Source organism: Schistocerca nitens, chromosome 10, assembly GCF_023898315.1.
Source record: "Schistocerca nitens isolate TAMUIC-IGC-003100 chromosome 10, iqSchNite1.1, whole genome shotgun sequence".
In the NCBI taxonomy this organism is placed as follows: domain Eukaryota; kingdom Metazoa; phylum Arthropoda; class Insecta; order Orthoptera; family Acrididae; genus Schistocerca; species Schistocerca nitens.
Window position 1 is genome coordinate 49,637,352 of NC_064623.1, and position 27,300 is coordinate 49,664,651.

Genomic DNA, 27,300 nt, shown 5'->3' on the forward strand with positions numbered 1-27,300 from the left:
ATGATTGTTTATCGCGAACACAAGTGTTTGAGTGGTTTCAACGATTTAAAGATGGCCGCGAAGACACCAGTGATGACACTCGCACTGGCAGACCATTGTCAGCAAAAACTGATGCAAACATTGAAAAAATCGGTAAACTTGTTCGACAAGATCGCCGTTTAACAATCAGAGCAGTGTCTGAGTTAACAGGAGTTGACAAGGAAAGTGTTAGGCAGATACTTCATGAAAGTTTCAACATGAACAAAGTTTGTTCAAAAATGGTTCCAGAGTGTCTCACAATTGAACAGAAGGAACGCCGAAGAATGATTTGTTCTGACATCCTGGAAAACATTGAAAGTGATCCCACCTTCTTACAAAATGTTATTACTTGCGATGAATCGTGGTTTTTTACTTACGATCCCGAAACTAAACGCCAATCGATGCATTGGAAAACTCCTGGTTCTCCACGACAAAAAAAAGCACGAATGTCAAAATCGAAATTCAAGGCAATGATGATTGTTTTTTTTTTTTTTTTTGACATCAAAGGGATTGTGCACATTGATTGGGTACCAGAGGGACAAACAGTGAATCAGCATTACTACATTAGCGTCCTGGCTACCCTACGTGAGCGAGTACAGAGAAAACGGAACGATCTGTGGAGAGAAAAAAGTCATGGATCCTTCACCAAGACAATGCCCCAGCTCACAGTGCGTTGTCAGTGAAGACGTTTTTGGCAAAACACAACATTCCCATCTTAGATCATCCACCCTACTCACCTGATTTGGCCCCCTGTGACTTTTTTCTTTTCCCTAAAGTCAAGTCAGCTTTGAAAGGAACTAGATTTGAGACTGTTGAAGCAGTAAAAGAAAAAGCGACGGAAGTAATGTATGGACTTACCGAAAATGATCTGCAGCATTGCTATGAACAGTGGAAAATTCGTATGGAGCGGTGTAGAGACCGAGGAGGAGAGTACATTGAAGGAGATAACATGAAATTGTAAATAATTGTAAATAAATGTTTTTTCCAGCACCAGTCCGGTTTTTTTCTAGCCGCACCTCGTATATGCGAATTTACATTGACATCCGAACATGTCTTTTCAGTGCTTCACTATTTTATGTCAGGCAGTGTGCAATTATGACACGGCTGTATAAACATGTCCGGTATCGTGTCGTGTCCCAGTATAATTTGTGAGGCTCGACTCGGGGTGGTTCCAGGAACCGCTCGTTACTGAGGCCTTTGCATTCGCCGCAGACCTGCGCCACACAGGATGTAGGTCGCACCGCATCCTCAGCAGCCTGCAGCCTCTCCTCCTCCCTCACCCCTCTCCTCCCTCCCTACATCCCTCCCTCCCTCTCTGCTAATTGGGTGCAGACTCGCTGCTAACAAGGCGGCCCGGGCGACGGCTAACAAAGCCACAGGTAGTGACGGCGAGTGTTTGATGCGCTGACAGCGGGTTTCGCTTCCCTCCGTAATGAATACGCGGCCCGCCTTTCATTTGACACGGCTTCTAGAAAACACAGCCGCAGCCACATCTCGTTATTAACGAGATTTACGACATTACTGCTGATGCTACTGGCCCTGCAGGCGATGATATGGCGGTTCGGGGACACGGGACTCTGGTAAGAGGGATTACTCAACTGGGATGCTATTTACAGATTCATTTACTCATACAAACACTGCACGTTTAAATTATGAAATATCACCAGGTCGTATTTTATATGATCATTTCAAAGCGTCTGATTGTGGAAGATCATGTTACACTACTGGAAAAAGTCAAGTTTTAAGGAATCCATGGCTTACAAAGAACTGGTCTGAACCGTCAAAAAACAGAATGCAAAATTTTCTGTTGAATACTCCAAATAACGTTGGAAAGATAGAAAATTTTAACGACTGGGGAGAAATTTCGGAATGAGTCCCACATGGTTCAATTTTGGATCCACTCATATTCCTTACTAGCCTTCTCGCTACAACTTCCCCAGCGTATCTGTTCTACATATATTGAACGTACCCCATACTCGCCGGCCACTGTGGCCGAGCGGTTGAGTCCGGAACCTCGCTGCTGCTACGGTCGCAGGTTCGAATCCTGCCTCGGGCATGGATGTGTGTGATGTCCTTAGGTTAGTTACGTTTAAGTAGTTCTAAGTCTAGGGGACTGATGACCTCAGATGTTAAGTCCCATAGTGCTTAGAGCCATTTGAACCATTTGAACCTCTTCCTCCCTTTTCTGTGTCCACTTCTTCCTCCCTCTGTCCGTCCATCTCGTTCTCCTATCTATCTGCTCTTCTCCATTCACTCTGTCTCTTCATCTTCTCGTCCCCCATCCTTTGTCCACTTTTTGCATCCTCTCTCTCTCTGACCACATCTTCCTCCCTCCTCCCTCTGAACATATTTCCTTGTCTTTATATCCGCCTCCCTTTTCCACCTACTTACTACATCGCTGCGTCTTTCACCTACCTCACGCATCTCGACCTTCTTCCCTCTCTATGTCCATATCCTCCTGCCCCTTGCTCTGTCTATTCTCTCTTTTATTCATGTCGATCTGTCACAACCCATGGTCACCAGTACGCGTAGCCCATGCAGTACAACAACCAATAGTCTGTTTTGTTGAAGGCACCCGCTGTAGAAGCAATCCTTTTTTTTTCAGAAATAAACCGCATTCTCCTTTATCAGAACATTTATTTAGAGGAGCATGACCGGTATTATGATATCATATCAATCTTCAAGCCCACATCTACAAGATAGGAAACAGAGAGTCGACATCTGATACAAAAAGAAAAAGGATACCTATCATAATAATTGATGCTCTATGACAACGAATATGAAACACGCACACGTAAGTAAAACATTACGCTCAGGATATTGGAAGGAGGGGGACGAAAGCTCCTCCAAATAAAATACTGTTACCCGAAACAAGCACGATGTCAAAGATGACACTGAACAATTGAAAACGTACAATGAATCTAGCAAAATACGAAAACCGAACAGGTAAGAAGTACCAGCTAGTAACGCTTGAAGACCCTTGTGAAGAAAACTCAGTTCATACCAGGAATCGACGGACAGCAATCCTACAACAGCCTTGCGATGCAGGCCACGCTGCTAATCAACGCGCTTACGTGTGTCATGGAGGGCATTAGCGTCACCCCACACATAGCGGGGACAGTTACAAACATACTCGTGCGTATCCAAATATCATGGGAATGACTGAGGCGTCCGCTACACAACACAACCGCATAACCCGTATTTCCGCGAATCTAATGCGCCATCGAATATTATCCGCACCCCAATTTTAAAGCCGGCCCTACCTGACATACACAGAAAGATACCGTAAATTACAGGCCTTACTCATCACCATTCACTAATGTCGTCATTACTGGAGTCCTCGGAAAGAGTCTACATCAGAAATAGACTCATTTCCTCCCTCCCCGCCATCCTCAGTGTCGTTCCAGAGCACATCATCTTCACTGCCATCCAGAGTATTTGAAATACAGTATTCGTTGAATGATTTTACGATGATTGGTGCTTCGATGCGTTTCCAGGCAGCCGAAACCCAGTGCCCAACAATGTAGGGTGCAGCTCGTTTAATTTTTCCTGTCGGTGTCAGTTCATGATTTGGTTCGCAAAACCACATTTCGTAATATTTCTTAACGTAACCTTTGGAATGTAGTGAATTGGTGATCCCTTGATGTCTCAGAATGTGTCCTACATACCGATCCGTTTTTCTAGTCAGATTGTCCCAGAAATTTATTTTTCCCAATTCTGTTCATTACCTCCTCATTACTTACGTGATCTAACCATTTAATCTTCAACATTCTTCTGCAGGACCATATTACAAAAGCTGCAATTCTCTTTTTGCCTAAACTGTTTATCGTTTCACTTGCCTAAACATCACTCACATTTCACTTCCTTACGTGGGTACACTCGTTACAAATACTTTCAGAAAAGACTTTGTACGCCGGCTGCTGTGGCCGAGCGGTTCTAGGCGCTTCAGTCCGGAACCGCCTTGCCTCCACGGTCGCAGGTTCGAATCCTGCCTCCGGCATGGATGTGTGTGATATCCTTAAGTTAGGTAGGTTTAAGTAGTTTTTAGTCTAGGGGACTGATGACCTCAGATGTTAAGTCCCATAGTGCTTAGAGTCATTTGAACATAGACTTTAGCAAATTTAATCAATATTCGATGTTAACAAATTTCTCTCCTTCAGAAACGTTTTCCTTGTTATTGTCAGTCTACATGCAGTATCCTCTCTACTTCGGCCATCATCAGTTATTTTGCCACCGAAACAGCAATATCATTTACAACTTCTAGAGTCTCGTGTCCTAATGTAATTCCATCAGCATCAACTGATTTAACTAAATTCCATATTCTTCTTTCGCTTTTGCTGATGTTCAGCTTATATCCTCCTTCGGAGGCACTGTACATTCCGTCCAACTGCTCCATCGCTGTCTGTGACAGAATTGAAATGTCATCGGCAAACCTGATCGTTTTCCTTTCTTCTCCATGAACTTTAATTCCTACTCTAATTTTTTCTTGCGTTTCCTTTACACCTTACTCATTGTACAGACTGAATGATGTATTGTACCCCTGCTATCTTCACAATTTCGAAGAGAGTATTCCTCTAAGCCTATAAATGCTATAAACGTCGCTTTGCCTTTCCTTAACATATCCTCTAGCTGTACGTTGTAGAGTCAGTATTGCCTCACGTCTTCCCACATTTCTCTGGTATCCAAACTGATCTGCACCAAGACTAGCTTCTACCAGTTTTTCCATTGTTCTATAAAGAAATATCACGCAACAAAAATCCTAGTTACTACATACTCTACACCTCTCTACGTATAATGGCGCTATGGGACTCGTGTAAGCAAGGATGTTTGGATTAAATTCTGCCTCCGGGGAGGTAATCCTTGTTTCGCGACGGACGCGACCACGGATGTCGGCAGCTCGTGTGACAAGCGACAAGCATGTTCACCACGAAGGGCAGTGACAGCTCTGCAAATTAGCTGTCACTCAATGATTACTCTCCCCGCTGTTGTTGCACAGTGGCGCAGAATGAAAGAGGAGTCGCATTCGCCAAAATCACCTTACAGCGACCCCCACCCCTTCCTCGGCGCCCCTCACTCTCCCACCAAACTCATGTAGAAGTAAAGAGGAGGTGGCGGGAGACTGGGGGGGGGAGGGGGGTGGTTAGGAAAAAATCTGGATGGGGAAAATCCCTAAGTAATCGTACAGGAAGACAAAGCAGGTCATGTCACTTGCAGACAATAGGACTATGCACATTAGCGAACCAATGGCGTTTCACAATTGGCAACTATTTTCTCTATGAATCTTGTTTTGTACTGCTCCCAGACTGACGAATAATATTCTAGTATTTGTGAAAAGAGGGTTTTGCAAGCGCCTCCTCCTCCATGGGCTTCCTAACGACACTTCCAAGCATTCTCATTCTGGCCTCTTGTCTTCCATGCAAATTAGCGTGAATTGCAGAGTAATTATATAGGTGTAAATATAAGGGAGCGTTACTGTTTGAAAACATTGTGCTGCGTAGGTGTACAGGGTGCTACAAAAGAGGTACGGCCAAACTTTCAGGAAACATTCCTCACACAGAAATAAAGAAAATATGTTATGTGGACATGTGCCCGGAAACGCTTAATTTCCATGTTAGAGCTCATTTTTGTTTCTTCAGTATGTACTGTACGTCCTCGATTCACCGCCAGTTGGCCCAATTGAAGGAAGGTAATGTTGCTTCGGTGCTTGTGTTGACATACGACTCATTGCTCTACGGTACTAGCATCAAGCACATCAGTACGTAGCATCAACAGGTTAGTGTTCATCACGAACGTGATTTTGCAGTCAGTGCTATGTTTACAAATGCGGAGTTGGCAGATGCCCATTTGATGTATGGATTACCACGGGGCAATAGCCGTGGCGCGAACGTTTGTATCGAGACAGATTTCCAGAACGCAGGTGTCCCGACAGGAAGACGTTCGAAGCAATTGATCGGCGTCTTAGGGAGCACGGAACATTCCAGCCTATGACTCGCGGCTGGGGAAGACCTAGAACGACGAGGACACCTGCAATGGACGAGGCAATTCTTCGTGCAGTTGACGATAACCCTAATGTCAGCGTCAGAGAAGTTGCTGCTGTACAAGGTAACGTTGACCACGTCACTGTATGGAGAGTGCTACGGGAGAACCAGTTGTTTCCGTACCATGTACAGCGTGTGCAGGCACTATCAGCAGCTGATTGGCCTCCACGGGTACACTTCTGCAAATGGTTCATCCAACAATGTGTCAATCCTCATTTCAGTGCAAATGTTCTCTTTATGGATGAGGTTTCATTCCAACGTGAACAAATTGTAAATTTTCACAATCAACATGTGTGGGCTGACGAGAATCCGCACGCAATTGGGCAATCACGTCATCAACACAGATTTTCTGTGAACGTTTGGGCAGGCATTGTTGGTGATGTCTTGATTGGGCCCCATGTTCTTCCACCTACGCTCAGTGGAGCACTTTATCATGATTTCATACGGGATACTCTACCTGTGCTGCTACAACATGTGCATTTACAAGTACGACACAACATGTGGTTCATGCACGATGGAGCTCCTGCACATTTCAGTCAAAGTGTTCGTACGCTTCTCAACAACAGATTCGGTGACCGATGGATTGGTAGAGGCGGACCAATTCCATGGCCTCCACGCTCTCCTGACCTCAACCTCATCCATCTTGACGTTCATTTATGGGGGCATTTGAAAGCTCTTGTCTACGCAACCCCGGTATCAAATGTAGAGACTCTTCGTGCTCGTATTGTGGACGGCTGCGATACAATACGCCATTCTCCAGGGCTGCATCAGCGCATCAGGGATTCCATGCGACGGAGGGTGGATGCATGTATCCTCGCTAACGGAGGAAATTTTGAACATTTCCTGTAACAAAGTGTTTGAAGTCACGCTGGTACGTTCTGTTGCTGTGTGTTTCCATTCCATGATTAATGTGATTTCAAGAGAAGTAATAAAATGAGCTCTAACATGGAAAGTAAGCGTTTCCGGACACATGTCCACATAGCATACTTTCTTTCTTTGTGTGTGAGGAATGGTTCCTGAAAGTTTGGCCGTACCTTTTTGTAACACCCTGTATACGGGCTTTACTGTTACACCATCCTGTTTTATGTAGATGTAGATGGATGATAGCTCTAAAAATTGAACACTCTGCACTATGAAGGTGTAGGGTCGCGCTAGTGCTGAACACCCTTTGTATGTACGGTAGAACCAGTATTTGAAGACCCTGTACTATGTGGATGCAGATGCAACTTAGAATTACTTTTTGAACACACTATATTATGTACATATGAGGTAGCATAGGTATTGAGCACCTTGTACTATGTAGGTATAAGACAGCGTTACTTTTTTAACACTCTTTGCGATAAAGATGTAGTGTAGCACTTTTTAGAATATCCTGTACTATGTAGGTGTATGGTAGAGTTTGTGTTAACATACTATCCTATGCAATTAGAGACGCAAGAAACTTTTTTAACAACCTGTACTATGTGGATTACAAGGTAGTATTACTGTCTGAGTGCATTGTAATATTTAGATGTGGATGTAAAGTAGTGTTACTGTTTGAACACCCTATTATTATTATTATTATTATTATTTTATTTTTTGCTACCCTCTCATAATGCGGAATATTGTGTCACTTATTTCTAACATACATAACACAAAGGAAAGTGAATTACTCACGTATATTAAGCAAGGAGATGCCGAATCTACCCCCCATCATTGTTCAAACATTTCTGACACCTGCTCAGGAAATTGCTCATTACACTCTGCAGTCCCCTCTGAAAAACGGCAGCAATTTCTTGACGAATGACGGTTTTACGTTCATCTAGATGCACAGTTTACTGTTCGAATATCCTGTACTACACACACCAAAAAAAGTTTTGCATCACCTCGGTTCCGAGAGTTCTGGGACTTGTATAGAAAATAGGAACAGAGATCAACATAAACATCATTTCCGCCGTTTTTATTGCTCATGAAAACCACACATTGCATGTTGTACCACCATACAGCGAGACCGTCAGAGGTGGTGGTCGAGATTGCTGCACACACCGGTACGTCTAATACCCAGTAGCATGTACTCTTGCTTTGACGCTTGCCTGTATTCGTCGTGGCATACTATCCACAAGTCCATCAAGGCACTGTTGGTCCAGATTGTCCCATTCCTCAACGGCGATTCGGCGTAGATCCCTGAGTGGTTGGTGGGTCACGTCGTCCATAAAAAGCGCTTTTCAGTATACCCCAGGCTTTTTCGGTAGGGTTCACGTCTGGAGGACGTGCTGGCCACTCTAGTTGAGCGATGTTTTTATCCTGAAGGAAGTCATTCACAAGATGTGCACGATAGGAGCGCGAATTGTCGTCCATGAAGACGAATGCCTCGCCAATATGCTGCCACATGGTTGCACTATCAGTCGGAGGATGGCATTGACGTATCGTACAGCCACCACGGCGCCTTCCGTGACCACCAGCGGCGTACGGTGGCCCCACGTAATGCCCCCCCCCCCCCCCAAAAACAGCAGGGAACCTCCACCTTGCTGCACTCGCTGGACGGTGTGTCTAACGCGTTCAACCTCCAAACACGTCTCCGACGACTGTCTGGTTGAAGGCATATGCGACAAACATCGTTGAAGAGAACGTGTTGCCAATCCTGAGCTGTCCATTCGGTATGTTGTTGGGCCCGTCTCTACCGTGCTGCAAGGTATCGTGGTTGCAAAGATGGACCTCGCCATGGACGACGGGAGTGAAGTTGCGCGTCATGTAGCCTATTGCGCACAGTTGGAATCGTCAGACGACGTCCTGTGGCAGCACGAAAAGCATTATTCAACACGGTGGCGTTGTTATCAGGGTTCCTCCGTGCCATAATCCGTAGGTCGCGGTCATCCACTGCAGTAGTAGTCCTAGGGCGGCCTGAGCGAAGCACGTCATCGACAGTTCCTGTCTCTCCGTATGTCCTCCTCGTCGGAACAACATCGCTTAGGTTCACTCCGAGACGCCTGGACAGTTCACTTGTTGAGAGCCCTTCCTGGCACAAAGTAACAATGCGGACGCGATCGAACCGCGGTATTGAGCGTCTAGGCATGGTTGAACTACAGGCAACACAAGCCGTGTACCTCTTTCCGGTGGAATGACTGGAACTGACCGGCTGTCGGACACCCTCTCTCTAATAGGCGCTGCTCATGCATGGTTGTTTACATCTTTGGGCGAATTTAGTGACATCTCTGAACAGTCAAAGGGACTGTGTCTGTGATACAATATACACAGTCAACGTATATCTTCAGTTCTGGCAACTGGAGTGATGCAAAACTTTTTTTGATGTGTTAATATTAGAGATGCAAGGTGGTGCTACTTTTTGAAGGCCCTGTGTTATGTAGACGTAGACGTACTATAACATCACTGTTCGAGTACTTTGTACCATATAGATGTGCATATGAAGTAGCTTTCTAGCTTGAACCCCCTTTACTGTACTGTAACGTTACTTTTAGACCATCTTGTATTATGTAAATGCACCGTACTGTTTGAACATACTGTACTACATTATAGAGATAAGGTGTGGCTACTTTTTGAACACATTGTACTATGTAGACGTACGGTAACATTACTGTTTGAGTACGCTGTTGCCTTTAGATGTGGATCTCAAGTAGCGTTACTATTTGAACACTGTGTACTATGTAATTATAGACGCAAATTAGCGACCCTTTTGGAACCCTCCCGTGCTATGTAGATGCTAGGTAGCATTACCGTTTCAGTACCTTATCTATGTAGAACAGGACGTATCTTTCCTGTTTGAACACCCTGTACTGTGAAGGCTAGTTTTATTTCGTAGTTGCGTGGAAGCGCTACTTTTGGAGCATCCTGTACTACTTACATGTACGAGGGCTTTTCAATAAAGAATGACGATATTTTTTTTTGACAACGTACGTTTACTCATCCTCATAATTTTGATGGTCGTTCTGAAAGTAGTCTCCCATGAATGCGATGCACTTGTCCCAGTGTTTCTACCAGTCTTCGAATACATGCTGAAAACCATTTTTCGAAAGGTCCTTCAAAATGACCTCTGCTGCCTTCACCAGTCCTTCTGATGATTGATAATGCCTCCCACGAAGGCGTTTCTTCATGTTAGGGAATAGAAAAAAGCCACATGTGGCTAAATAAAGACTATATGGACGGTGAGGGATACACTTCACTTTGAGTTTTGCAAGATACTCAGTAACAACATTGGCAATATGCGACCGCGCATTATCGTGGTGCAGCATCCAGCCTGCTTCAAGGAAATGTGGTTTTCTGCGCCTAATATGGACTTGCTATGCTTTCAGGACATCCCTGTAGTATTGTTCAGTTACTGATATGTGTGTAGGTATAAAATGCTGATAAACCATTCCATGAATATCAAAGAATGAGATGACCATAACTTTCCCAGCAGAAGCAACAACTTTTGGTTTTTGGGTTTTGGTGATGAAGGAGATTTCCTCACTGAGCTTTGCTGTTTGTTCTCAGGACCAAAATAATGTAGCCAAGTTTCATTAGCAGTGATTACATTTGAAAGAAACTCGGGATCTTCGTCTAACATCAACTTTAAGTGTATGCAGACCTGCACGCGAATGTCCTTTTGTTCAGGAATCAACAGTCTTGGAATACATCGTGTACAAAATCTGTAATTTTTCTGTCACCAACGTGTGGGTGGCACCCAATGCAATGTTCAGTATTCCAGAAAGTGATCTTAAGGTATTAAACCTCCTGGCAGATTAAAACTGTGTGCTGGATCGAGACTCCAAATCGGGAACTTTGCCTTTCGCGGGCAAGTGCTCTACCATGTGAGCTACCCAAGCACGACTCAAGCCCCGTCCTCACAGCTTTACTTCCGCTAGTACCTCGTCTCCGACTTTCCAAACTTCACAGAAGGTTTCCTGCGAACCTTGCAAATCTAGCACTCCTGGACGAAAGGATATTGCGGAGACAAGGCTTAGCCACAGCCTGGGGGATGTTTCCAGAGTGAGTCTCTGATCTTAAGGTAATTCGTCGATCCTGTCCCACAATCACAGCACCAATGTTGATGTTTTCTTCCGTACGAGCAGTAACTGGAGCACCGGGTCCACCTTCCTTTGAAATTGATAGTCTCCCCTCCTTAAACACTTTAAACCACCTTCGAGCAGTGCTGCAGGGAAGGACAGACTCTCCATAGACCTGTAGCACTATATACGCCTCAGCTAAGGATCTGTTGAGACGAAAGCAGAATTAAAAAGCTGCATATTGTTCCTCGCGTGTTACCTCCAACGCAGCGGTAGGCGATACTGAACACGTCAGATCTTGCCTGCCTCTCACAGGCGGGAACCAGGAGTCCCAACAATGAAACTACTACAGCGTGTTTGTTGCACATTAACCTAACAGAATATTGTTGTTGTTGTTGTGGTCTTCAGTCCTGAGACTGGTTTCATGCAGCTCTCCATGCTACTCTATCCTGTGCAAGCTTCTTCATCTCCCAGTACCTACTGCAATCTACATCCTTCTGAATCTGTTAAGTGTATTCATCTCTTGGTCTCCCTCTACGATTTTTACCCTCCACGCTGCCCTCCAATACTAAATTGGTGATCCGTAGATGCCTCAGAATATGCCCTACCAACCCATCCCTTCTTCTAGTCAAGTTGTGCCACAAACTTCTCTTCTCTCCAATCCTATTCAATAACTCCTCATAAGTTATGTGATCTACCCATCTAATCTTCATCATCCTTCTGTAGCACCACATTTCGAAAGCTTCTATTCTCTTCCTTTCTAAACTATTTATCGTCCATGTTTCACTTCCATACATGGCTACACTCCACACAAATACTTTCAGAAAGGACTTCCTGACACTTAAGTCTAAACTCGATGTTAACAAATTTCTCTTCTTCAGAAACGCTTTCCTTGCCATTGCCAGTCTACATTTTATATCCTCTCTACTTCGACCATCATCCGTTATTTTGCTCCCCAAATAGCAACACTCGGTTACTACTTTAAGTGTCTCATTTTCTAATTTAATTCCCTCAGCATCGCCCGATTTAATTCGACTACATTCTATTATCCTAGTTTTGCTTTTGTTGATGTTCATCTTATATCCTCCTTTCAAGACATTATACATTCCGTTCAACTGCTCTTCCAAGTCCTTTGCTGTCTCTGACAGAATTGCAATGTCTTCTCCATGGGTTTTAATACCTACTCCGAATTTTTCTTTTGTTTCCTTCACTGCTTGCTCAATATACAGATTGAATAACACCGGGGAGACGCTACAACCCTGCCTCACTCCCTTCCCAACCACTGCTTCCCTTTCGTGCCCCTCGACTCTTATAACTGGCATCTGAGTTCTGTACAAATTGTAAATAGCTTTTCGCTCCCTGTATTGTACCCCTGCCACCTTACGAATTTGAGAGTATCCCACTGAAAACTATCATAAGATTAAATTAAAAAAAAATCATATGATTACATTTTAATGCGAGAAATTATGACCATAAGAAAAATTAGGATTATTCTTTATTGAACAGCCCTAGTACTTGTAAGTAGCGATACGTTATGCACAGACTACACTACTGCATTAGTCGACAGCTGACGACGTGAGGCTAGAGACAGAACAGACGGCCCCTCACCTTCTTGCAGTACTCGAGGATCTCGAGCTTGTCCTTCCGGCAGGAGGCGGGCTTGGAGGCTGTGTCGGGCATCCAGCGGCCAGTCTCGCCCATGTACTGGCTGTGGTATTGCGCCGCCCCCGCGCCCTTCTCGCACAGCACCGCCACCTGCGGCTCGAAGTGCGCTGCGGGCGTCGCCTCCGTGCCCGATGGCTGCAGCGCCTGCAACACAACACCGAAGATGTCGCCGTTAGTAGCGTTCGAAACGTTCTGACAAGGAGGCGGCACGACCGTGGGGTCGGGGATTTGTCCGAAACTTTGTGTGGTGAAAGAGGACCTCTAACACTTCACGTGGTTAAAGTATTAGGACGCACTACTCGGAAAATCCCGGGAAAAATCGAACCAAAGTTTCTTAGGTGCCATATGAGTATAAAATGTTAGTGAATTGCCGAGCCGCCGTCTGTCCTAGATGTTTAGGGCTCGGACTATTACTCCAGAGGTCTCGGGTTCGATTACTCCTCTGGCACTTTTTTTTCTATTTCATTTTCTTTTGTTATTCCACCAATTATTCAGAAAGTTTCCCAAACGTACATTATCTTTAACAAATTAGTTACATTATTCAATAAAAATTATTTTCTTTATGTCTAACAACACAATTCATGGCGGTGGGTTTTCCATTTTTCATTGTAAAGTATATGAGGAAAAAACACTGGGTTTTTAATCAGATAACAAAGTCGATTGGGGAACATTCAATTTTTATACATATAATAATTATAAAGAAGAACCGCAGTGGTAATTATCGTAAAAACAAACAAAGCAATAGTTTTTGCGACATCTTGCGCAACATATAAAAGCGGATTTCTCACAATCACAGGGCGTTTGCAATAAATCTGTACAAAAACATGCCCCATTAACATTTACGAAAATGTTTTGAGTTTCTGATAATTTTGAGGCAAACCAGGAATATTGAATCATGTTTAGGAATATTGGTGGCGATAATTGATGGTGAATTATAGAATGAATTTTTATACAATCTTCCCGGGAATTAATTTCACGATTCTCCTGTAACAATGCGCTGCACTTCTGCAAGCAACTGAAGGAAAAAAAAAAAATTTGACGGCATGTCGATCGATGACAAAGCCCGCTCTGGACGTCCAACTGCCCGAATCGATGAAAACATTGAGTAACTTCGAGGGCTTGTGTTTACAGACCGTCTACAGACAATAGAGCAACTGTAAGTGATTAATCGGTTATCTTGGGGCTTGGCCCAGCGAATGTTAGCAGAAGATTTGGGAATGAAAAGACTTGCTGTCAAATTTGTTCCTCGGATTCTGATTGACAACCTAAAGGAACGTCGAGTTGAAACATCTCGTGCTTTGAAACAACAGCTTGAAACTGATCCACATTATCTGTCAAAGCTCATTACTGGTGATGAGCCATGGTGCTATGGTTACGACCCAGAAACAAGGCAACAATCAAGCCAGCGGAAGACGTCATCGTCACCCGGTCCAAAAAAAAATGTCGTCAAGTCGAATCAGACCTCAAAACAATGGTGATTTGCTTTTTTGATGCCAAAAGCGTAGTTCATCCAGAGTTTGTTCCCCCAGGTCGGACCGTCAATCAATCCTTTTATTTGGAGGTTTTGAGAAGATTGCGCAAGACTGTTCGTCAAAAAAACCAAATGGTTCAAATAGCTGTGAGCACTATGGGGCTTAACATCTGAGGTCATCAGTCCCTTAGAACTTAGAACTACTTAAACCTAACTAACCTAAGGACATCGAACACACATCCGTGCCCGAGGCAGGATTCGAAACTGCGACGGTAGCAGTAGCGCGTTTCCTGGCTGAAGCGCCTAGAACTCTAAAAGAACCGATTTGTGGCAGATGGCAGACTGGTTCTTCCACCATGACAACGCAGCTGCACACACAGCCATCTGTGTTGGACAGTTTTAGGCTAAAAATGGCATGGTTCCGCTACCGCACGCACCTCACTCGCCTTGCTTGGCTCCGTCCAATGGGCACGAAAGGACACCGATTTGCCAACACTGAGGTCAAGGAAGAAAACGAGGGAGGAGCTGTCAGCACCGATTTTGCGATACGCCGAGTCAGAAAGCAGATACTGCATCTTTTGAATGTAATCGTGCTTGTTCAACAAAACGGTGGCGTTTCCCTTGTCCGCAAGTAAAGTAATATCAGGATCCATTCTGAGTGAACGTAAAGCAGCCGCCTCAGCAACTGTGATGTTACACTTGGGTAGACGGGCCCCAGTCAACACACGACAAGCTTACCTCCTAACCTCTTCCGCAGCCTCGGAAGGTAGTTTATAAGCAGCCTGTTCGATAGAACTAATAAAATCAACGACTGGCAAACTCTTAGGCGACGGTGCGAAGTTCAAACCTTTCCCCAGCACAGACAAAGCTGCGTCGTCAAACGTTTCCTCCGTGAGATTGATCACAGAACGTCGAGAATTAGAAGTAGACACTGAGCCAAGGAAACGTTCAAACTTCGCCGAATGACGAGCAGTTACAAATTGAAATTCCCAGTCAGACTACGACCAAGAATCACCGCCCACCCAATCCCAAGAAAATTCAGAGACATTAGACGCCATCATTAAATGAAGCTTAAATAATTCCTTAGAAACAAAATCTAATTGACGGCGAGTATAGCGGATCCTTTCACGAACAAGAGCTAAACCAGCACGTTGCTTGATGCGATTGGCGGCCGGAAGATTAATATGATGCACAACCTTACCAAACGTTGGAACCACACTGGGATTTCGACACTTCAGTAAAAACGATAATGCACATTCCGACCTTACTCTACTTCTACGAAGTTTATCCAACCTATGCAAGCAGCGATGAATTTCCTCCCCGTAGAGGTAAACAATGTGAGACCTTAACTTTTCCCGGCGAATTCAATGTTCAAACAACTTACGGGTTTGCTGCCGGGTGACGTTGTCGACCACCGCCGATATTTCGACAGGAGCACACCCTGCCATTCTCAAGGCACAGATGCAAGGAGGAAAAATGTGCAAGGAAATTTAATACCTCGGTTCACAGAGGAGAAACAAGGAAGATACCACACACAGAACAAGTGTCAACACAAACAAAGATGACCAACACCAGAAATATTGATAGTGACCAATCAACAGGTCAGGTAGCACTAATTCTGTCCCTCTGTCTTTTGCCGGATTCCAAGCAGCATTTAAACCCACCATCTCTCTTGATAAGGATGCTTGATAGTTTGATTTCAACAGCTTCCTTAATAACTCTATTCCAATAGTTGGACGTGCAAGCCAGAATCTCTGTGTTGTTGTATTCCATAGGATGACCGGTGTCAAGGCAGTGTTCTGCTTACAACAGCCGAGAAAATCCGCTATTGCAGAACACTGCCTTGACACCGGTCATCCTACGGAATACATCAAAAGACAGACGGACAGAATTAGTGCTACCTGACCTGTTGATTGGTCATTATCGATATTTCTGGTGTTGGTCATCTTTGTTTGTGTTCACACTTGTTCTGTGTGTGATACTTTCCTTGTTTCTCCTCTGTGAAAAGAGGTAATAAATTTCCTTGCACATTTCTTCCTCCTTGCATTTGTGCCTTGAGAATGGCAGAGTGTGCTCCTGTCGAAATATCGGCTATGGTCGACGATGTCATCCGGCAGCAAACCCGTAAGTTGTTTGAACATTCAATTCGCCGGGAAAAGTTAAGGCCTCACCTTCGTACTTATTGCGGGCCTCCTGTTACCAGCGCCGTGGGTACAGCAGCCAGCCTCTCCTGCCGGCCAAACACCACGAAAGAGGTTACGTTAACGATTGAGCACCCTGTAGCAGTAAGATGCCATGAACATACCTCCAGTAAATTGATTTCTAAACGGCAGTGAAATTCTTCTACTTCTACATCCATACTCCGCAAGCCACCTGAGGGTGTGTGGCATAGTGTACTTTGAGTACATCTATCGGTTCTCCCTTCTATTCCAGTCTCGTATTGTTCGTGGAAAGAAAGATTGTCGGTATGCCTCTGTGTGGGCTCTAATCTCTCTGATTTTATCCTCATGGTCTCTTCACGAGATATACGTAAGAGGGAGCAATATACTGCTTGACTCCTCGGTGAAGGTTGTTGTTGTGGTCTTCAGTCCTGAGACTGGTTTGATGGAGCTCTCCACGCTACTCCATCCTGTGCAAGCTTCTTCATCTCCCAGTACCTACTGCAACCTACATCCTTCTGAATCTGCTTAGTGTATTCATCTCTTTGTCTCCCACTACGATTTTTACCCTCCAGTACTAAATTGGTGATCCCTTGATGCCTCAGAACATGTCCTACCAACCGATCCTTTCTTCTGGTCAAATTGTGCCACAAACTCCTCTTCTCCCCAATTCTATTCAATACCTCCTCATTAGTTACGTGATCTACCCATCTAATCTTCAGCATTCTTCTGTACCACCACGTTTCGAAAGCTTCTATTCTCTTCTTGTTTAAGCAATTTATCGTCCATGTTTCACTTCCATACATGGCTACACTTCATACAAATACTTTCAGAAACGACTTCCTGACACTTAAATCAATGCTCGATGTTAACAAATTTCTCTTCTTCAGAAACGCTTTCCTTGCCATTGCCAGTCTACATTTTATATCCTTTCTACTTCTACCATAATCACTTATTTTGCTCCCCAAATAGAAGAACTCGTTTACTACTTTAAGTCTCTCATTTCCTTATCTAATTCCCTCAGCATCACCCGACTTAATTCGAGTACATTCCATTATCCTCGTTTTGCTTTTATTGTTGTTCATCTTATATCCTCTTTTCAAGACACTGTCCATTCCGTTCAACTGCTCTTTCAAGTTCTTTGCTGTCCCTGACAGAATTACAATGTTCTCGAAACTTCAAGAAAAGCCCGTACCGAGCTACTGAGCGTCTCACTTGCATAGTCTTCGACTGGAGTTTATCTATCATCTCTGTAACGCTTTCGCGATTACTAAATGATCATGTAACGAAGCGCGCTACTCTCCGTTGGATCTTCTCTACCTCTTGTATCAACCCTATCTGGTACGGATCCCACACCGGTGAGCAGTATTCAAGCAGTGGGCGAACAAGTGTACTGTAACCTACTTCCTTTGTTTTCGGACTGCGTTTCCTTAGGATTCTTCCAATGAACCTCAGTCTCGCATCTGCTTTACTTCTGTCATGAAGCCCCGTAGCAGGTGTACCGACTTCGCGGAGTCGTCTACCGCCTGAGTGCCCAGTAGCTGGATCGATACGGGCAGCGCCTCACCTCTGCGAGGGACAGCTGGACCCTTTGGCGGGTCGATGGGTTCGTCGGGAAAGGTGAGGCAGCGACCTTTGCGGAAATGTCACCCTCCCTCCCCCGTCCCTCCCTCCGTGTCCTTACTGGGACACGAATCAGGGCTAGGTCGGCGGATGTGAGAAAAAGTCGTTTTAGTGTGAATCCCAACGTCACGGTGTGTGAGATAGCCACCTTCGTATGGGACGAGGCAGTTTACGTGGACTCGGACGTGAACGGGACATTCGACCTCACGAGAAACAGCGCCCGCGGCACACGGGACGAGATTGTTAACGTGGTTTGCGATCTCTGCGCTCTCTAGTCATCGTTGCTGGCTTTATTTGGTTCGCAAGCAACACAGTTTCCTTATCAAACAACAAATAGCTGCGGTAAGTCTGGTAGCGGTTGTCCAAGAAGAGCGGAGAAAACCGCGAAGAAGGTTCCAGACGCATAGGTGGCTTAAGGGGAGGTTTACTATCTTTTGCTCCAAAAATTGATTTTTTTTAAATTGCATTTTTGGACCCATAAAAGTGTTTAGAATCCAACCCCGAAACGGGTTTTCCGAATACGGAACGGAAATGTTTGTTATTCGGGGTTGAACAAAAGAAAATGCACCTGCCTGAATTCGGTCTTTTTCAAGCACCAGTTTTTTTTCTGGAATTTCGACTTTGTAGCCGCGAAAAATTATTCTATGTGCTTGCCCAAGGATCAAGTGATCAACTGATTAAGGAGCTTACGACGTACTACGGCTTGGCAATCCGACGGCATTCCAATTCGGTGGAACAGATGAAGAAGGCAATTTGGGCAACGTATTTCCACAAGTGTTCGACGTATGACCATCCAGAACACCAAAATTGTCCGGCTGGGGAAACTAGTTGGTGCAACTGGCGCATTGCAGAGGCTACCGGGCATCTGCACGAATATCAACACCACCAGCCGCTCTCCAAAGAAGTTCGAAAAGTGATTCATCCGATCTACGAGGCCCTTTCAGAGGAGGAGTTATTGTGCTGGCGCTTGGAAGGAAACACACAAAACTGAAATGAAAGTTTGAACGCGTGTGTTTGTAAGTTAGCCCCCAAGCATTTGCATTCTGGTGCGAAGACTGTGGAGACGGCGACTTTCCTGACAGTGAGCAGCTTCAACGAAGGGGGTATTCTGCAATTCTGAAGACCACGTCAACGATCGAGCAGAACGCCCTCTGCCCGCAGCTCGTGGTCGTGCGGTAGCGTTCTCGCTTCCCACACCCGGGTTCCCGGGTTCGATTCCCGGCGGGGTCAGGGATTTTCTCTGCCTCGTGATGGCTGGGTGTTGTGTGATGTCCTTAGATTAGTTAGGTTTAAGTAGTTCTAAGTTCTAGGGGACTGATGACCATAGATGTTGAGTCCCATAGTGCTCAGAGCCATTTGAGCCATTTTTAGAACGCCCTCTATGACGAAGAGGAAGGACTAGTTTATAAACCCGGAACAGCATATTGAACGTAAGTTGCATAATATTGCGTTTATATGTAGTCAAAACTTCAAACGCATTTTTCTGGAAATGACTTTTTTGTCGCGCGGTATGGTAACTTCAAATCTGCTGAACCGATTGGCATAATTTTTTGTTTCCGACGAAGCTAACTAAATTGTCTAGGAGTTGTACCACTCTTATTCCGATCCATCAACTATAAATAATTTTACTTCGTCGACGAAGTCGAAAAATCGATGAGAAAAACACTATATTTTTTCAGATGGCAGCCATTTTGTTTCCTATGGTCCAAATAACTTACACGAGGTACAACTCCTGAAGAATCTTATATACTTCTTTAACGTCCACTCAATTTTGATTTCAGACATCTTGTGACATACCGCGCGTGGAGGTCTACGTCGAAATTTTGTTTCGTTCCGACGGCACTTCCGCCTTTGCTCTTCGACATTTCCGGTCGAAAAAATTCCAGTTTGTAGAGGAAATATCAATAAACATTTTAAACAAATTTGACATTGATATCTACAACACATCCCGAGAAAAAAGTCTCAAAGAATATGCTTTTTTCGGGCGAATGGCGAATGGCTGGCTGCTTGGTTGTTACGGGAGAGGGGACCAAACAGCAAGGACATCGGTCCCATCGGCTTAGGGAAGGACGGGGAAGAAAGTCGGCCGTGCGCTTTCAAAGGAACCATCCCGGCATTTCCATCCCGGCATTTCCATCCCGGCATTTCCCGAAGCGATTTAGGAAAATCACGGAAAACCTAAATCAGGATGGCCGGAGGCGGGTTTGAACCGTCGTCCTCCCGAATGCGAGTCCAGTGTGCTAAGCACTGCATGTAAAGGAACATTATACAGGACGGGACAAATAAAAGTGGCCCGGATGAGCGGATACGATTGGACGTGAATTTGTGGCAGCACTAACGGAGGAGGGGAAGACCTACAATTACTTCCAACTGCCCATACAACCAGCCGAATCTTGGAGCACATCTACACGTTCTCCAAGGCTGACATAGTTGTTAGCAGAGGTCAGTCTGGTCGCGGCCCTAGCTGGTCAACCAGGTCACTCGATCTGTCAGCGGACGATTGTGTGGGGAGCCCTCAAGCCTAAGGCGTATCGCAACAACCATAGCAGCCTTCAGGAACTGCAGCAGAACATTTAGCATGAGATGGCAGCAATTCCAGAAGCCCAGCTACGATCTGACTTCAGAAACTTGCTGACAAGACCCCAAAAGTGCCAACAGATGAATGGTGGTCACTTTAAACATCTGCTATAATCAGATTAGTATTGCATTCCCTTTCCTCTGCTGTGTTTCTTTGCATCCTGTAACTCTGTTCTCCGGGCCACTTTTATTTGCCCCTCCCTGTATAATGCTGCACAGAGATCTGAGATATACACTAGTCGAAGTCACTCGTTGCCTATGTAGCATTTTCGTCCCATTTTCGTGGAACATGGTTTAATTATAGTGTCTAATGTCAGTTCCTGCACTCATAATATCCACATTCTCGCTGTTGCCTTGACTACTAGCACTGTGAAGTAACATACCGTACATTACCACGTAGATTTCAAGATCAAGATTCGTTTCATAATTTCATTCGAATGGAGGATGAGATTCTTTTCTCATATTTTGAAGCTGCTTCCTATATCTGAAAAATATATTTACCGGCAAAATAAACTCATGAACAAGTCTATAAACCCAGAGATAGGTATATGTATATATTTTACAAAACAATGTGTAGTTTGTGTTTACTTTCCGACGTAGACTGGCACCGGCGAAAGATTTCCGTTCACTGGAGGAATACTCCGGTCCAGTCGTTAGCATTTTCAACGATAATTGCTCAAAATGGCTCTGAGCACTATGGGACTCAACAGCTGTGGTCATAAGTCTCCTAGAACTTAGAACTACTTAAACCTAACTAACCTAAGGACATCACATACATCCATGCCCGAGGCAGGATTCGAACCTGCGACTGTAGCAGTGTCTAACATCGTGTAGGGCCGCCATGAGCACGTAGAAGTGCCGCAACATGACGTGGCATGGACTCGACTAATGTCTGAAGTAGCTGAAGGGAACTGACACCATGAATCATGCAGGGCTGTCCATAAATCTGTAAAGTAGGGGATGGAGATCTCTTCTGAAGAACACGTTGTAAGGCATAAAATATATGCTCAATAATGTTCATATCGTGGGAGTTTGGTGGTCAGTGGCTGTGTTTAAACTCAGAACAGTGTTCCTGGAGCCATTCTGTAGCAATTCTGGACGTATGGGGTGTCGCATTATCCTCCTGGAATTGCCTAAGTCCGTTGGAACGGACAATGGACATGAATGGATGCAGGTGATCAAACAAGATGCTTAAGTACTTGTCACCTGTCAGAGTCGTATCTAGACGTATCAAGGGTCCCATATCACTCCAACTGCACACGACCCCCACCATTACAGAGCCTCCACCAGCTTGAACAGTCTCCTGCTGACATGCAGGGTCCACGGATTCAGGAGGTTGTCACCATACACGTACACGTCCATCAACTCAATAAAATTCGAAACGAGACTCGCCCAGCCAGGCAACAGTCCAATGTCGATGTTGACGGGCCCAGGTGCGGCATAAAGCTTTGTGTCGTGCAGTCATCAAGGATACACGAATGGACCTTCGGCTCCGAAAGCCCTTATCGATCATGTTTCGTTGAATGGTTCGCACGCTGACACTTGTTGATGGCCCAGCATTGAAATCTGCAGCAATTTGCGGAAGGGTTGCACTTCTGTGACGCTGAATGTTTCTTTTCAGTTGTCGTTGGTCTCGTTCTTGCAGCATATTCTCCCGGCCGCACGATGTCGGCGATTTGATGTTTTACCGGATTCCTGATATTCACGCTACACTTGTGAAACGTTGGTACGGGAAAATCCCCACTTGATCGCTACCTCGGAGATGCTGTGTCCCGTAGCTGGTGCGCCGACTACTACACCACGTTCAAATTCACTTAAATCTTGATAATCTGCAAATGTAGCCGCAGTAAATCATCTAAAAACTGCGCAAGACATTTGTTGTCTTATATAGGCGTTGCCGATCGCACCGCCGTATTCTTCCTTTTACATATTTCTCTATTAGAGTTTTCACGTCCCGTGAGAAGATGGCTTTATGGGTGTGAGCGGATGTCAGCGTCCCTCGATACAGGGTGTAGAAACACTCCGTATTCAAGATTATACAACGTCTAGAGGAGATGAAAAGAAATACGTTCATATTTGATAGAAATATCACAGGTGCACCTATCCTCCCCTTGGGGTCCACGAAGATTTTGAAGCTGGTATATAGCTGCAAAGTAATGGATATTGTTTCTAAGATTTTTCTGTATGTCGTCCGTTTACATTCATGTTCAGCTGGCGTCTGTGCGCTAACCATTATCTGACAAGATCATAACAACCTGTTGTTTCTCGAACTAGGGCTGCAGTTTCGGTCAAACGGGGCACCAATTCTCCTGGAATGTTATCGGTGTCTCGTACACCAAACGCTTCGTCTTGCCCACACAGAAAGAAATCCATAGGATTGAGGTCACGAGAAGATGGTAATAAGTGTGCTACTCCACACCTCCAAATCCAACAAGTGGGGGAAACATTGCTTAAATGTTCTCTGCCGCGGGGGATAGCCGAGCGGTCAGAGGCGCCTTGTCACGGTCCGCGCGGCTGTCCCCGTCAGAGGTTCGAGTCATCGCTCGGGAATAGGTGTTCCTTAGAGTAAGTTAGTTTATGTTAGATTAAGCAGTTTATAAGCTTAGGGGCCGATGACCTCAGCAGTTTAGTCCCATAAGACCTTACCACAAATTTCCAAAATTTCCGAGACTTTCAAGAATGTTTTAATTTCAAATTTAAAGTCGGATAACAAATGGAAAAAGAAATATTTTCGTGTGATATGATTACAAATTAACAGTTTAAATTTGTTTTTCCTTTTTTTGTACTTTGAAACCCTGCTTCCTGCGTCAATGGAAAGACCCTAAGGTTATGATGAATGAGATTTCGAGTGTCGAAAAACGTGACACAAATGGTTGTACCTTTTGGTTGCACTGACTTACAAGCTTCCATTTTCTATACAGCCAAATAACTTTAGGCCTCAGTATGTGATATAAATTTCAATTTGATACTTCTACCCGTTCCTGGGAAGGAATGTTTTTAACAATGAAACAGACAGACGGACAACGAACTGATCCTATAAGGGTTTCGTTTCAACCGATTGAGGTCCAGAACACTAACAGACAAAAGTAGAAATAATTTAGTTATCCTGAAACAGACCAGAGCCAAAGTCAGATATGACTAATTACGAGGCACGCGGATGTACCGTGTGAAGCACTTCCGCTCGCCTACTTCGTGAGCTAAATAGGAACGGATGGGATGAAGGAAGTAGGAAAGTCCTCTCCTCCATGTACTTCACACTGAGCTCTTACGCAGACGTACATCTTCCCGATTGCCCTGGATGGAGGTTTTGTAATTAGGGCAGGGTAAAGGAGGCGATAAGAAAACCGGGGCGTGTGCCGCTGCTATTGCCACTTCTTGCACGTAGTGCCGAGGTGGGAAGAGGTGTGGAACAAAAGCTTCAGTTCCGTTCCAAAGAGAGGGGCGGCGACTCGCGCTTCTAAACGAGTTCTCGCGCGTGCCAGAGAGAGAGAGAGAGAGAGAGAACGCGACCCGGCCGTCGGGCTCCTTGCACTCGCACTTGGCAAAGTCTGCGAGAGAGCGTATTTTAATTAAGCACGGCTGCAAACGGCAGGGGCAGGTATTCGGCTGGGAAGGAAGAGCCGGGAAACGGATCGGAAAGAGAGGAACAGAGGCTCAAGAGAAGCGAAGAAAACTGTGAAGACGGCTGACAGAAAAGCTGGTCGGAGAAAGAGAGTAAGAGAGAGAGAGGGGAAGAGGTTGGGGAGGGTGTTGCAAGGCTAACGAACAGCAGAAATCCTGCCGCACTTCGAACCCACCTCTCTCCCTTCACTATGGCGTTTCCTTGGCAACCGGGTAAACAGAATTAGGAGCGGCCAGGGGAGCGTAGGAGTTGGGGGGGATGCACTCCGACACAAAGGAGCTAACTGCTTTTCAAAAGCTCCGGCAGCGCGCGAGAGGCGAGCAGATCATTATATTAAAATGAAATTGTGAGGAAGGAACGGGAGGAGCAGCATGAGGGGGGGAGGGGGGGGGGGGAGGGGAGGACGGCGACTGCGACGGGCGAACGGCGCGGCGTCCGCCATCTTTCTCCCATTCGCTCACAGAAAGCTGTTCGCAAACAAATTACTCGTCGTCCGTTGCGCTCCGTTTCCATGAATGACTAATGCTTCGCAAATACCTCGCAGCTCAACAGCGCAACTTTTTTAATTTTTTCCATACTTATTTATTTTCGTTTTTTTTTTCCGTGAGTGCTATCGCCGTACCCCCCATTCCCCGTGCCCCACACTGCTCTGTTCTGATTCCGCAGCAGTCACTGGTACACAAATAAGTGACGAACGCGGTATGCAACTGAATGCAGTGTAAATGAGAACGGATATGGCCATCTCTTCGCCACTAAGGAGCAATTACGACCCTGACTGAGTTGTAAGACAAATTCAGAAACCACGCCTATTCTTTCTCCAACAAGTACTTCTTTCATTGCGTCAACATCTTCAGCTACTCACCTTCTGCCGAGATAATTAACTAAGACATTGCACAGCGCAAAAGTAGCTGATTCAAAACTTCATCTCTGAGTAATTTTGTCGTCATTAAAATTGCTTTTCTTTTCCGTTTCCTTTTTTCTTTTCAGCAACGAAGTTTGGAACTTTAATTGTGGCAACTATTTATTTAAAGGTCATACAAAATAGATACGTGTTTCAAACTTTTACTGGCCTTCAAAGAAGTCACCAGCATTGTGTGTAACCCGTTGCCAGCGATGTGGAAGTCGTAGGATACTCTTAGCAGTGCCAGTTGCGTTGACAGTTCGAGCGGCGCGGTCTATTGCCCGACGAATTTGTAGCAGTTCTGAAGCGAATGCCGTGAAGTGTTCCCTTCAGTTTAGAAATCGAGTTGAATTCGCGAGGGCTTAAGTCAGGGGAGTGCAGTAGGTGGTACAGCACTCGGCAGCCAGCCCCATAAGTCAAACAAATCAGTAGCAGCTTGCACTGTACGTGCTTGAGCATTGTCCTGCAAATGATGGTCAGGTCCTGCAGAAAATGTCATCTCTTCTGTCCCTATGTTGTTCATTTTTGGAACACAACCTACGACCAGCTTAGAGACAGAAGTGACGACACTTTTTGCAGGACCTGACCATCATTTTGCAGGACAGTGCTCAAGCACGTACAGTGCAAGCTGTTACTGATTTGTTTGACTGATGGGGCTGCTAAGTGCTATACTACCTACTGTGCTCCCCTGACTTAAGCCCTCCTATGTTCAGCTCGATTTCTAAACTGAAGGAAACACTTCACTGCATTCGCTTCAGAACTGCTACAAATTCGTCGGGCAACAGACCGCGCCGCTCGAACTGTCAACACAACTGGCACTGCTAAGAGCATCCTACGACTTCCACATCGCTGGCAACGGATTATACACAATGCTGGTGACTAATCTGAAGGTGAGTAAAATTTTGAAACACGTATCTACACTCCTGGAAATGGAAAAAAGAACACATTGACACCGGTGTGTCAGACCCACCATACTTGCTCCGGACACTGCGAGAGGGCTGTACAAGCAATGATCACACGCACGGCACAGCGGACACACCAGGAACCGCGGTGTTGGCCGTCTAATGGCGCTAGCTGCGCAGCATTTGTGCACCGCCGCCGTCAGTGTCAGCCAGTTTGCCGTGGCATACGGAGCTCCATCGCAGTCTTTAACACTGGTAGCATGCCGCGACAGCGTGGACGTGAACCGTATGTGCAGTTGACGGACTTTGAGCGAGGGCGTATAGTGGGCATGCGGGAGGTCGGGTGGACGTACCGCCGAATTGCTCAACACGTGGGGCGTGAGGTCTCCACAGTACATCGATGTTGTCGCCAGTGGTCGGCGGAAGGTGCACGTGCCCGTCGACCTGGGACCGGACCGCAGCGACGCACGGATGCACGCCAAGACCGTAGGATCCTACGCAGTGCCGTAGGGGACCGTACCGCCACTTCCCAGCAAATTAGGGACACTGTTGCTCCTGGGGTATCGGCGAGGACCATTCGCAACCGTCTCCATGAAGCTGGGCTACGGTCCCGCACACCGTTAGGCCGTCTTCCGCTCACGCCCCAACATCGTGCAGCCCGCCTCCAGTGGTGTCGCGACAGGCGTGAATGGAGGGACGAATGGAGACGTGTCGTCTTCAGCGATGAGAGTCGCTTCTGCCTTGGTGCCAATGATGGTCGTATGCGTGTTTGGCCCCGTGCAGGTGAGCGCCACAATCAGGACTGCATACGACCGAGGCACACAGGGCCAACACCCGGCATCATGGTGTGGGGAGCGATCTCCTACACTGGCCGTACACCACTGGTGATCGTCGAGGGGACACTGAATAGTGCACGGTACATCCAAACCGTCATCGAACCCATCGTTCTACCATTCCTAGACCGGCAAGGGAACTTGCTGTTCCAACAGGACAATGCACGTCCGCATGTATCCCGTGCCACCCAACGTGCTCTAGAAGGTGTAAGCCAACTACCCTGGCCAGCAAGATCTCCGGATCTGTCCCCCATTGAGCATGTTTGGGACTGGATGAAGCGTCGTCTCACGCGGTCTGCACGTCCAGCACGAACGCTGGTCCAACTGAGGCGCCAGGTGGAAATGGCATGGCAAGCCGTTCCACAGGATTACATCCAGCATCTCTACGATCGTCTCCACGGGAGAATAGCAGCCTGCATTGCTGCGAAAGGTGGATATACACTGTACTAGTGCCGACATTGTGCATGCTCTGTTGCCTGTGTCTATGTGCCTGTGGTTCTGTCAGTGTGATC

General features: G+C 45.8%; 1 protein-coding gene across 1 annotated transcript in view; it reads right to left on the bottom strand.

The window, feature by feature from the left end:
• LOC126209850 (amyloid-beta-like protein) overlaps window positions 1-27,300 on the bottom strand; it is a 639,910-nt gene that overhangs the window by 64,565 nt on the left and 548,045 nt on the right. Inside the window, exon 2 of the mRNA XM_049938978.1 lies at window positions 12,644-12,844. Within this exon, the coding sequence (XP_049794935.1) occupies window positions 12,644-12,844 (201 nt within the window). The remainder of the gene's footprint in view (window positions 1-12,643; window positions 12,845-27,300) is intronic.